Source organism: Arachis stenosperma, chromosome 8 (genome assembly GCF_014773155.1).
Source record: "Arachis stenosperma cultivar V10309 chromosome 8, arast.V10309.gnm1.PFL2, whole genome shotgun sequence".
NCBI lineage: Eukaryota > Viridiplantae > Streptophyta > Magnoliopsida > Fabales > Fabaceae > Arachis > Arachis stenosperma.
The window spans coordinates 42,078,855-42,091,352 of NC_080384.1; the positions used below are offsets into that span (position 1 = coordinate 42,078,855).

Sequence of the window (12,498 nt, forward strand, 5' to 3'; positions counted from 1 at the left end):
AACCGTACTACTAAAGTAATGAATACTTGTGCCACATCCTTGGCTGTAAACCCAGGTTTCAGAGCACTGAAATGACCCACTTTGTTGAAACGGTCTACCACGACTAAGATCCCTGTAAACCCAGCCGACTTAGGAAGTTGCACAATAAAATTCATGGAAATATCGGCCCATGGTCTAACCGGAATTGGTAATGGCTGTAGCAAACCTTGGGACTTGGCAGGAATGTACTTAGTGACTTGGCACTCTTGACAATGCTCAACAAACCTGTGGACTTGGCTTCGCATTCCAGGCCAAAAAAATGACTCCCCAAGGGCCTTGTAAGTCTTGAGAATTCCCCTGTGACTGCCCCTAAGTGACGAGTGAAACTCTTGCAACAATAATTCCCTCAACCCTTTGAAATTGGGAACCCAAACTCGCCCTTGATACATCAAAAGACCCTCCTTGACTGTATAATCTGCCCCAATTCCCCTGTTTTCAACTTATCATGGAGGCGCAGCATGACTGGATCAGTCTGATTCCCTTCCAATAAATTCTCCATCAGTGTGAGATGGATTGAAGTGAAAGCCTTGAATTCATGAGTCATAGTTGTCTCTGGATGCCTGGATAGTGCGTCTGCCACCTGGTTTTGTTTCCCCGGTCGGTATTCTATGTCAAAATCATATCCTAGTAATTTGTGCAAATAAAATTGTTGTTCAAGGGTCAACACCACCTGTGTCAGCAGCTCTTTTAAACCCTGATGATCAGTTTTTACGGTGAATTTTTTGCCAAGTAGATAATGACGCCATTTGGCAACCGCCTGAGTAATGGCATACAACTCTCGAATATAGGCAGAAGACATAGCCAACTTCGGATTTAGTTTCTTGCTAAAGTAGGCTAAAGGGCGCCCATTCTGGGATAGGACAGCACCTATCCCGGTGTTAGATGCATCGGTCTAAACAGTAAACCTCTGAGAAAAATTCGGAAGGGATAGCACAAGTGTGTGAGTCATGGCTGTCTTCAATTTGTCAAATGCCATGTCCGCTTCAGCGCCCCAATGAAAATTGTTTTTCTTCAGCAATTCAGTGAGTGGATGAGCTAGCTAGGCATAGCCCAAAACAAATTTCCGATAATAGCCTGTTAACCCAAGGAAACCCCTCAATTGCTTAAGGGAAGTTGGCTTTGGCCAAGCTTGTATTGCCTCAATTTTAGAAGGGTCAACTTTGATTCCCATAGAGCATACAACATGTCCCAAATAATCAACCTGATTTTGACCAAAAGAACATTTAGAAGCTTTAGCATATAGATCATGAGTACGTAGGACAGCAAGAGTAGTTTTGAGATGCTCCAAATAGGGGTGTCAGGCGGGGAAGCCCGCCCCGCCCCCTCCAGAAGCCCGCCATTTGGCGGGCTGGCCCGCCCCGCCCCGCCTATTCAGACGGTCATAAAATCCTAGCCCGCCCCGCCTAATGGCGGGCTGGCGGGCTAAGCCCGCCTAATTAATTGTTTTTTTATTTATAAGAGCATATCTAATATCTTCTATTTAAATCAATATAAATACAAATATTAAATATAAATAGTCTTCAAAATAAATAAACATAATCCAATTATCCAAAATACAAAAACATAGTTATAACTTATAAATAGTCCCATAGACAAAATAAATATATAATCCAAAGTCCAAAAACATAATTATAAATAGTCTTCAAAGCAAATTAAACTTAATTTAATACACTTAATTTTCATCTTCATCTTCATATAAGTCAATAACATCATTGGAACCAACTCCTGAAGAATAGCCTTCTCCTTTTGCAATATCTTCTTGATCTTTATCTTCCTCTAGAAAAAAGTAATTAAATATATTAGCAAAAAAGTACATAATAATATTCAAAATCACTCAAGTATGTATGTCATAAATATAATATACCAAAATTATCATATCCACGTATCCAATTTCTGGTGCAAATCACCGCTTCAACATTATCTGACAACAAACGACTTCGATACTTATTCAAAACATGAGAACCCATGCTAAATGCAGATTCTGAAGCCACGGTAGTAATAGGGATGCTCAACAAATCTCGTGCCATTAGTGATAGTGTTGGAAAACGATGATGGTTGTCTTTCCACCATTGCAAAACATCAATGATTGCATCATTGCAAAATAATGTTGCCTCACTCAAATAAATATCCAGTTGGTTCTTTCCACTTTTCACTTTAGCTTCTTGATTACGGGACATCAAATCCTTTGCATTACAAACAATATATGAATCAAAAAGTATGAAAAATAAAAAACACATATAATCAAGTAGATAAAAATACTTACACCAACAATTTTAATAAGCTGAGTTTCAATTGCAGAAGATGTTGCTTGAGAAAAATTACTTGAAAGTTGGGAAGAACTCTCTACAATTGTAGATGAATTTTGGTCATAAACCTCAAAAAGCTTGGATAACTTACTCTTCACAAGCTCCACTTTGTCTTTAGCACTAATAGGATCAATCTTATTATAGCAATGAACCAAAGTGTTGAGTTTAAATCTAGGATCAAGAACTGCCCCAAATGCAAGAACAACACTGTATTCTTTCCAATATTTCTTGAACTTAATCATCATTTTTTCTCCCATGTTTCCTATAAGCACTTCATCATTCTTCAAACTATTCATTAAAATAAGCTGGATTTGCCAAACTTGTAAAAAATACAAGTTGGATGTTGGGTAAGAAGTTCCAGACATCAACTTGGTAGTTTCGTAAAATGGTAACAAGAAATCACATATCTTTTCAATTCTTCTCCACTCATCTGATGAAGGACAATACTCCCTAAACCCAGCTTCTTTTACTTTATACATTTCAAAAGCTTTCTTATAAGGAATAGCACTTGCAAGCATTGCATAAAGTGAATTCCACCTAGTAGGAACATCTAAACATAATGCAGTCGTATACTCAAGTCCCTCGATATCTTCAAAACATTCTTTAAACTTAACTATTCGACTTTCAGATTTTCTCAGAAACTTAATAGACTCTCTAATCTTATACACTGCATCATCACATATTTTCATTCCATCTTGGACAATAAGATTTAAAATATGAGCAGAGCAACGAACATGAAAGAATTCACCACCACACAACAATGAACCATGCACATCCAAAGTACTTTTCAAGTGTTCAACACAAGTATCATTAGAAGAAGCATTATCCAGAGTAATGAAAAAAATCTTTTTATCAACTTTCCACTCAGTCAAAAGCGTAAAGATTTTAGAAGACAACTCAAATCCTGTGTGAGGAAGAGGCATATGACAAAAATTGAGAATTTTACTCTGTAATTTCCAGTTCTCATCAACAAAATGTGCAGTCAAACATATAAACCCCTCATTGGTACTGGAAGTCCAAAGATCATATGTTAAGCAAATTCTATTTGGAATGGAAACTAAATTTTTTTCAAGTTTCGCAGCTTCTCTCTTGTGAACTTTCACTATGTCAGCCTTAACCGTATTCCTAGAAGGAAGTTTCAAAGTTGGACTAATATATTTCACCCAATTTCTAAATCTCCTATCGTCAACCATATTAAAAGGCTTATCCCCAGCAACTACATACCCAACAAACATATCTCTAGCCACTCCTGAATCAATCTTAAGTGAACCCATTTTAAGTTGCAATTCTGCTATAGTCTGACCAATATCTTCATGCTTAATTTGAGTACAACTATCAAGATGTCGTTTTATAGTAGAAGTACCATATCGCTTACCTCCAGCTTTAAACACTTTCTTGCATCCTTTACACTCAGCACGTTCTACTCCATCCTTATCTGGACTGAGCTTTTTGAAAAAATTCCAAACATCAGAGGTTGCTGGTCTCAGCCTTTTCGAACTAGGTTCATCAACCTCCACCGGAGCAGCCTCAGAACCAACTCCAGTTGTAACAAGGTTACTCACAGTTTCAGAATTCATATTTCCTGAAATAAAAGTAAATGTAAATTGTTTATATGAACTAGGTTTTTCAACCATTAGCAAACCATACAAAAAACAGCAAGTATTCAGCCATAATCAAAACTCAACCATTATGAAGTATATTCAAAACTCAACCATTATCAAATTTAAGTATTTAACCAACAATCATTATTTTTCTTTAAAGATCAACCCTATAAAGAAATTCCCCTCATGATGGCATGACATGAATACATGATGGATCCATAAAAATTGAGCAATTAATCTATTATCAAATTCACCACTTGGGTGCTAAAAACTGCACTAGCAACTGCATAGACAACTGCATTTGATGTAACAACAGAACAAAAAAAAGGATTAGTTGCATATGAATTGAAAGAATATGTACAATAGGTAAGAGTTGGCCACCAGAATGACAAATTCAAAGAATATGTCTTCTGTTTTTTTTATAATGACAGTGAGCTCAATAACTCAGATATTTCTTCTCATCAATAAAATTGTTCAATTCTCTTAAGATAACTCCATTTGGAACAATTTTGTATGGTAATTGTGGTTTTTTGTTATGACTCAAAAAAAGGGTTCAAACATAGAAGCTCTAGCACGTCAAAAATGTAAAAGATAGTTGTTTTTTCTTGAGGCATCAACTGAATACTCATCTAGTTAGAACAATTTAGCACATTAACTTGTTAATATATTCATTCTATTCAATTCTTTATATAAATAGTATCATAGTTCATGACTATTATTTAACAAATATTACATACATATTTATCCCACACAACCACACACATACTAAAAACAATAACAACACCACTAGCTATAAACGGCTTTCTGCCTCTGGTTTTATTTTGTCCAAATCTTTGGTACTTTCCGTAGTTTAGTAACACCCTTTTCTGTACATAATAAATAACAACATCATGCACCTTCACTTAGCAACACACACTATAAATTACAATCATCATTCATCAAGTATATCATATATCAACTTGTGTTAATAATTTGAAAACAAAGAATTAGTTACAAATATGTGTTCAGGTAATAGCATTAGCAAAGGTTAGAGTTGTGGAGACCTTGAAGGATCAAGGAGTGTGTAAATAAGAAAATGTAAATAAGAAACTCAACCATAATCAGATTTAACCAAATATCAACCATAATCAAAACTCAACCAAATATCAACCCTAATTTACCTATATCAAACAGCACAAAACACAAGACCCAGAGCGTGGAGCAGCCGTGACCGAGAGCGAGACCAGCAGAGTCAGAGGACAAGTCACGACTCACAAGACCCAGGAGCCCAGGACCGAGACCAACAGGCAGCAGCGACGACGGCCAGACGGAGCAGCAGCGGTGGCTATAACTCAGAAGGCCACGACGACCGAAGATCGACGGTGAGGAACTGACTCCGACTTAGCGACCGTCAGGGGTGAGGACGGAACTCTGAAGTTCGAGCTGAGGTCGATGGACGATGGAAGTGAGAGACTGAGAGTGACGGTGAGGAGCTTAGGATGACCGAGTGAGAGACTGAGAGTGACGGTGAGGAACTGAGGAACTAAGGAACTGAGACTGAGGAACCGAGTGAGAGGCTGAGAGCCGTCGAGGAGACTGGAGACGAGGCGACTGAGTGTCTCAGTACTGCCGAGGAAGTGAGAGGAGTGAGAGTGAGGCAGCTGCAAATCTGGAATTAGGTATTAGGGATTGGGGAATGGGGATTCAATTTAGGGTTTCGGCCGTTTCGCTGGGTGGGGAATGGGGATTGGGTCGGGTCGAGTCGTGTGGGGGTGGGTTCATGGGTTCTGGGTCTGGGTTCATGGGTAATGGGTTCAGTCAAAAAAAAAAGCTTCAGCCCGCCCCGCCAAAGTCCACGGTTTAAACGGTTTGGGTTAGGCGGGCTTTTGTCTTACGGCGGTCCCAAATTTCCAGCCCAACCCGCCTTTTTTGGCGGGTTACGCAGGGCGGCCCAGCGGATTAAGGCCTATTTGCCACCCCTAGCTCCAAATGATCCGCCCATGTGCGGCTGTAGATGAGAATGTCATCAAAGAAAACTGCAATGAATTTTCGTAGATAAAGTTGAAAAATCCGATTCATGGTAGCTTGGAATGTAGAAGGGGCATTAGTATGGCCGAATGGCATTACCACAAACTCATAGTGACCCAAATGAGTTTGAAAGGTTGTCATGTGCACTGAATTTTCATTCATTCTGATTTGGTGGTAGCCCGACCGTAGATCAATCTTAGAAAAATATTCGGCACCAAAGAGTTCATCAAGTATCTCTTCTATAGTTGGTATAGGAAATTTGTCCTTAACCGTAACTGCGATGAGAACCCTATAATCAACGCAAAAGCGCCATCCACCATCCTTCTTTCTTACCAAAAGCACCGGGCTAGAGAATGCACTATGGCTTTCTCTAATCACACCGGTTTCAAGCATCTCCGCAATTAAACACTCCATCTCCTCTTTCTGAAATTGAGGATATTTGTAGGGTCGTACCTTAACCGGCTGGACACCCGGCATGAGCTCAATTTTGTGGTCAATCTCCCTAGTGGGAGGGAGCCGTGTAGGTTCCTCAAAAACCTGTTAGAATTCTTCCAAAAGCTACTGAATATCTACCGGGGCTGTTGGTTTGCTGTTGGTCTCTCCCTCAATCATTCTCAGGTGATAGAATGTAGTAATGACCTCATTTGTCACCAATTTCTGCAGCATTCTACCACTGAGCCCTTCTGATTGCAATAGCCTTTCCCCTTGTAACTTCACTTTCAAATCATGCACTACAAACTCCATAGTCAACAACCCATAATGAGTAGTGACATAACCAAGACCCATAAGCCATTGGACACCTAGAACCAAATCTGCACCTTGCAAGTTCAACACATATGTGCTTATGTTAAACTTGTAGCCTTGGAGAATCAAGGCAATTTCCTCACACTGTACCCAACAGCCAATACTATCTCCATTTCCCACTAGTACTTGTAAAGGAGTCACATCACGCATAGGAATTGCAAGTCTCTGAGCCACACTGATTTTAACAAAATTATGGGTACTGCCCCTATCAATCAACACCATTAGGGGCTGGCCATTATATGTTTCCTTCAACCTGAAGGTAGTGGGCTGGTATTGCCCTACCATAGCGTTGAAGCTAATCTCAGGTTGCACCGATTCAATAATTACCGGTTGTTTTGGTCCTTCAGTAATTACCTCCTCTGCTGGTGGTTCCCTTAACAGTTCCTGCATTGCATCCTCTCCAATTAACAGATGCAGTGTGATTTTACAGCGATGGGAAGGTGACCATTTATCCTCACAATAATAGCATAATCCTTTAGACCTCTTTAGCTTAACCTCCTCTGCTGATAAGTGTTTGTAAGGGGTGTTTGGGATGTGCTTAGGTTGTGTTTGGGGTGTGGTTAGGCTGGGTGCTGTTAGGGTTGTTGTAGGATTGTGTGTGTGTTTTGTTGTTGGGATTCAGTTAGGTGGTGGAGTTGGGGTACTGAAGTATGTGGTGGTGTTTCGACTGTTAGGGTTTGTGTATGGTTTCAGGCTTTTAATTGAGTGTGTAGGGTTTGCAGCATGCTTTTGTTCATGCAATTTGGCTAAGGCTACTGCGGTATCATACTCTTGAGGTTTAGCTATCATCAACTCGTATTTGAGATACTCCTGCAAGCCAGCAATAAACAAGGATACCAACCAATCCTCACTCAACCCAGTCACTTGGGTTGATAATTTCTCAAACTGGGTGTGATATTCTGCCACAGAATCAGTTTGTTTTAGCTCCTTAAGAGCTGCTTTTGGGTCATAGAAATAATTCTGGCCAAAACGAATTAACAATGCATTCAAGAATGAGTCACAAGTATGTCGAATTTCATTTTTTACTAACCAACGATGCCAGGAATAGGCAGGACCAGTTAAATGGAAAGAAAGCATCCTGGTTCTCATCTCCTCAGGCACACTAAACCACTCAAAATATTCTTGTACCTTGAAAACCCACTCCTCAACTTTTTCACCATCAAAAATAGGTAGTTCAACACGCATACCTCTATTTCCCGAGTGGAAGTGATTAGAATGATGATGCTGCTGCTTGTTGTTGTTCTCAACGTCAGAATCAGAGTCCTCTTCTCTAATTATTTTCTTTTTCTTCTTGGAATCTGCTAACATTCCTTTGATTTCTTTCAGGAATTCCTCCATGGAATGCAAGCGATCATTAGTGTCAGAGACCTTGCTGTTAATCTCAATCTGACCCCGCTGTAAGGCTGCAATTTCCGCTTGGAATCGTCGGAGTTCATCGGTATCCACCATCTCTCAACGAGAGCACCAATGATAGATGTATAATAGGATTTGTAATGAATTTGTATAATGGAAAGAAAGTATACTGAATTAGTGTGTATTACTAGTGAATAGTATGAATGAAAAGGAGTACGAACACAAACGTTTTCCTGCTTTGAGTGAGGGTTATACTCTAGAGCCAACTCTCTAATGGCCAAATGATAATTCTCTACTCTCTCTTGATGCTACTTTTACCCTATATTAATCATTCTCATACTCAAATGTAACTAACTTTGCCAGGTAGGCATTCTAGAAGCAATTTGTTACATCACATAATCTTGGTGCCAAGTTGGGCGTTTCTTTCTTCTAGGACCTAATATCTCTGGCCCATTACTCTCTTCTTTTTCATCTTCAATTAGTTCCTCTTTAGCTGGGCCTTGTTGGTTTGGATTTGGGTTCGCAACATTATCAATTAAATTTGCCGATAACTAATATATATTAAAAATGTTATTTATTTTTTTTATACAAAGAAAAATAAGTAAATGGATAAAATTAAAATATTATACTATAAATTTAGATAAAAAAGGGTTAACATCCTAAACTATTCTCCTAGTTAACGTCTAAACAGAAAAACTTTGGATTAATTTTAGATTTATTTTATTCTCTTGATGTTTTAAAAAATAAGACATGAATTTAGTTTTAAACAACTTTAAAATATTAATTATTTCAATGTATTAAATAAATAAAATGTAAAAATTAACGTTCATTTTTATTTTTATAAAAATATTCTATTTTTAATATTCTAAAAATAATATTGATTAATAAAATTCATAAGATATATACTTCATTTTATTCATGTTAAATTTAAAATAACAAATTAAAAAATTTAGTTAATACATAGTCTAAGAATACATATTAAAATTATTTTTAAAAAAATTATTTTTATTTTAATAAATATACAATAAATATATTAAAAATTAAATTTAAATTTTTACAATAAATTTTTTTATTAGTAAAAAACATATTAACTAAATCCATAAATTAAAACTCTTAATTATTATTTGACCATTTAAAACTTTTTGTGTAATAAAAAAAGTTGAAAAAGAGAGAGACAGGTTCAGGAAACCTAATAAATACCGATTAATTAACCAACCATAATGTACCGGTTTCTTTCCTCGAGCCCATTCATTCATTGCCTTCATTTCTCAATCACACGACAACGCAAGCAAAGGACAGAGATAAGGATGGCAACGATAGAAATGGATTTTTCCTCTATTCAATCTTATTCTATTTTACAATAATTTATATAAAATCTTATTTTTATTTAGAGATAGTAAAAAGTTAAATTTTAATTCGTCTCCATCAGTATCTGTTTTATTTTTATCTATTTCTATAATTATTAAAATTTAATAAATAAAATAAAATTTTAAAATTTATATAACCATCATTATATACATAATATAAATTAAAATAAAATTTTAAATATAATATAATATTATTAATCATTTTATTAATTATTTTACATATATTATACATATTATATATTAAAATTATATATTATATATGTACCAAAATAAATAGTATCTAAATTCGGTTCCACCTCACTCTACCTACAAATCTATCCCGTTAAAAATCTGCTTCAATACAAAATAGATAATTATTTGTCCTAAATGAATAAAGACAAAATGAACATCCGTAAATTCGAATGGTGTTGACATCCTAAACAGAAAATCACTGCCATATCTTATGGCAAATGATTTTGTCTTGTTGGAAAAGGAACACATCAACAGAATAATTTCTGCCACCACAAATCTCTCGCCGTCTCGTCTCTACTCTTGATTAGTTTTAGAATCACCATCAAGGTCCTAACTATTGCATCATGTGAGAAACAATCAATCAAAGTGGCACTATCTTTGTGGCTCAAATCATGCCAAAAATATATATAATCATATAAAAAAATTTAAAAATCATCAATTTTAATTTATAATTTTTAGTTAATAATTTAATATTTTCAGTCTAATAACTTAATATGACATATTTTTCTAATACTAATATTATTGATGAATAATATTACTGATAAAATATTAAATTGTACTGATTTTATAGTATTGTTCGAATTATATTTTCCAATAATTCAATCTTATTATATTATATTATATTGGAAATATGATTAATCCAGGATACGATATATATAAGTACCGATAATAATGAATAATAGAAAAATCCATATTTAAAAACACATTTCTTCAAAAATAACTTGCGTGACCATTATTGGAGTGGAATCACCACACATATGGTACCACTTAAAATATCACAATTCTCAAACAAAAGGAAGAAGGCATTATTACAACCTGGTCCCGCAATAAGATGGGAAGAAAATATAATCTAGAAGACAATGAAAATTAGACCCAAAAAAGGGGGTCACTAGCAAAAAATAAAAAAAAATAATTACATTAAAAATAAACTAATTAATCTACCTTGTGTTGTAGCATAGGAAGCAATTGATGACCCTAAACCAAGCACTCCTTAGGCGAGGGTATATCCTATTGCTGTATAATCTTGATTCTCTGCTTATGTCTTCCATGGCTTCCACAAAGAGATTCAAGTTTCTGATTGGTGGAATATAGAGGATCAATGGAACTGCAGAGAAAGCCATTGTGAAGAACAACTGCAACATTTTTTTGTCCTCTGTGTTGTTCTTATTTTCGGAGTTCTTAACACACCAAGCTAGAGAGGAATTATATAGAGATCCAATTAGACAAAGATGGAAAACTTTGACTCCAGATTTAAAAGGGTATTTAATTTGTGGATTTTCGTGGTGATACGTTTTTATGGTTTGAATGTTGGATATAGAGAAAGGTGTTGAAAGGAATAATATATAAGGACTAAGGGAGGATACCTTTAAGGGAAAGCTAGTTCTCGAAACTTTAAGAAGGTTTCATTTCATTTTTCAACCCCAAACGGCAAAGTGTAACTACAAATCGGAGATCGGAGAATATTATATAAAATTTGTGAATTTTATTTTATTTGATACAATTATATTATACTAAAATTAATTATTAATATAAAATATATATTAAAATATAAAATATAAAATATATATTTAAAATAATTAAATTATATATAAATATACAATATTTATTTTTTGTATTTTAATAATATTTTTAGTGGATATTATATAATTATCTATTTATATATGTTTTTTCAAATATTTTTTATTTCAACTATTTAAATAATTTAAATTTGGTATAGTAAAATAATTAAACTATCTTTTAGAATATTAAATATATATTTTTATATAGTTATTTTTTTTGTACATATATAATACTGAAAGGGGTGGTAGTGATGGTGGAGGAGGTGATAAGTCACCCTAGTAATCATGGATATCACCGTGATTCTCTTGTCGGTGATACTTCGCCTCCTCCTCGGACTCCACATCCAAGCGTTTCCTGCTAGGCTTAACCCTGTCCCTCTAGCGTCCTACAGCTCCTCTGCACTCTCTGACACCCCCTCTCTCTCCTGGTAGGCCTCCAGGTGTCTGCCTGAACCTCCCTAGCCCGTCAACGACGGTCAGGGACGTCCCCGGGGACGGTCTAAGACGCCCCTTGGCTTGCCAGCGGAAGGCTGCACGTCTCCTGGCAAGTTCAACAGCCTCAGGTCTTCATGCATATCCTGCCCCCGACAAGCATCTAACTTAGCAAGCCAGCCGATGCCAATCTTAATACTCCCGCGTCGGCTGATAGTCTAAGCACAACTAAATGGATATCCGGTATTTCTCCCAAAACTGAGCCCTCCACCGATCGTACCACTCACAAAGCTTGGTAGGCTACCAGACATTTTTGTCCCTATCTGTGGTAGTTAGGAACTTGTCAACATTGACCGAGTCCCCTAGCACGGGCTGCTCGTCATTGAACTGGCGCTCCACCCGGTCAACAAGGTATAATTCAACTATGTTGAAGCAGATGAGGGGGATAACAAACATCCATGTCCCCCACTTTGTCTCTTCCTTCAGCCATAGCGGGCAGATATCCTACAGTGCAGGGTCATCATACGGCATCTACAGGAACTATAATGGATGTAATGAAGTAATAATTAGTGATAGGTGCTAAAAAAGTTTGATTAATCTATGCAAGTTAATCCAAATAAAAGGGTAACCCGCTTACCTCATCCTATAGTAACTGCTCCAACTCCCGACACCATTGTAGGACTCTCTACTCGTGCTAGTCACTGCTCTACTGTGTCATGCTAATCAACTTGTAGACATTTGCAAGAATAACCACGATTCAGTTAATTGCACATCATATTGAATTGCAAAAACGAAGAAT

General features: G+C 36.3%; 1 protein-coding gene across 1 annotated transcript; it reads right to left on the reverse strand.

Annotated features, from left to right (window-relative positions):
- Window positions 1-3,904: 3,904 nt before the first annotated feature.
- LOC130946012 (uncharacterized) lies at window positions 3,905-11,111 on the reverse strand (the record flags this gene model as incomplete). The annotated part of the gene is made up of 2 exons (XM_057874696.1): window positions 3,905-3,927; window positions 10,651-11,111. Coding segments are annotated over 2 exons (477 nt in total), but the record flags the coding sequence as incomplete, so codon positions are not given.
- Window positions 11,112-12,498: the final 1,387 nt, after the last annotated feature.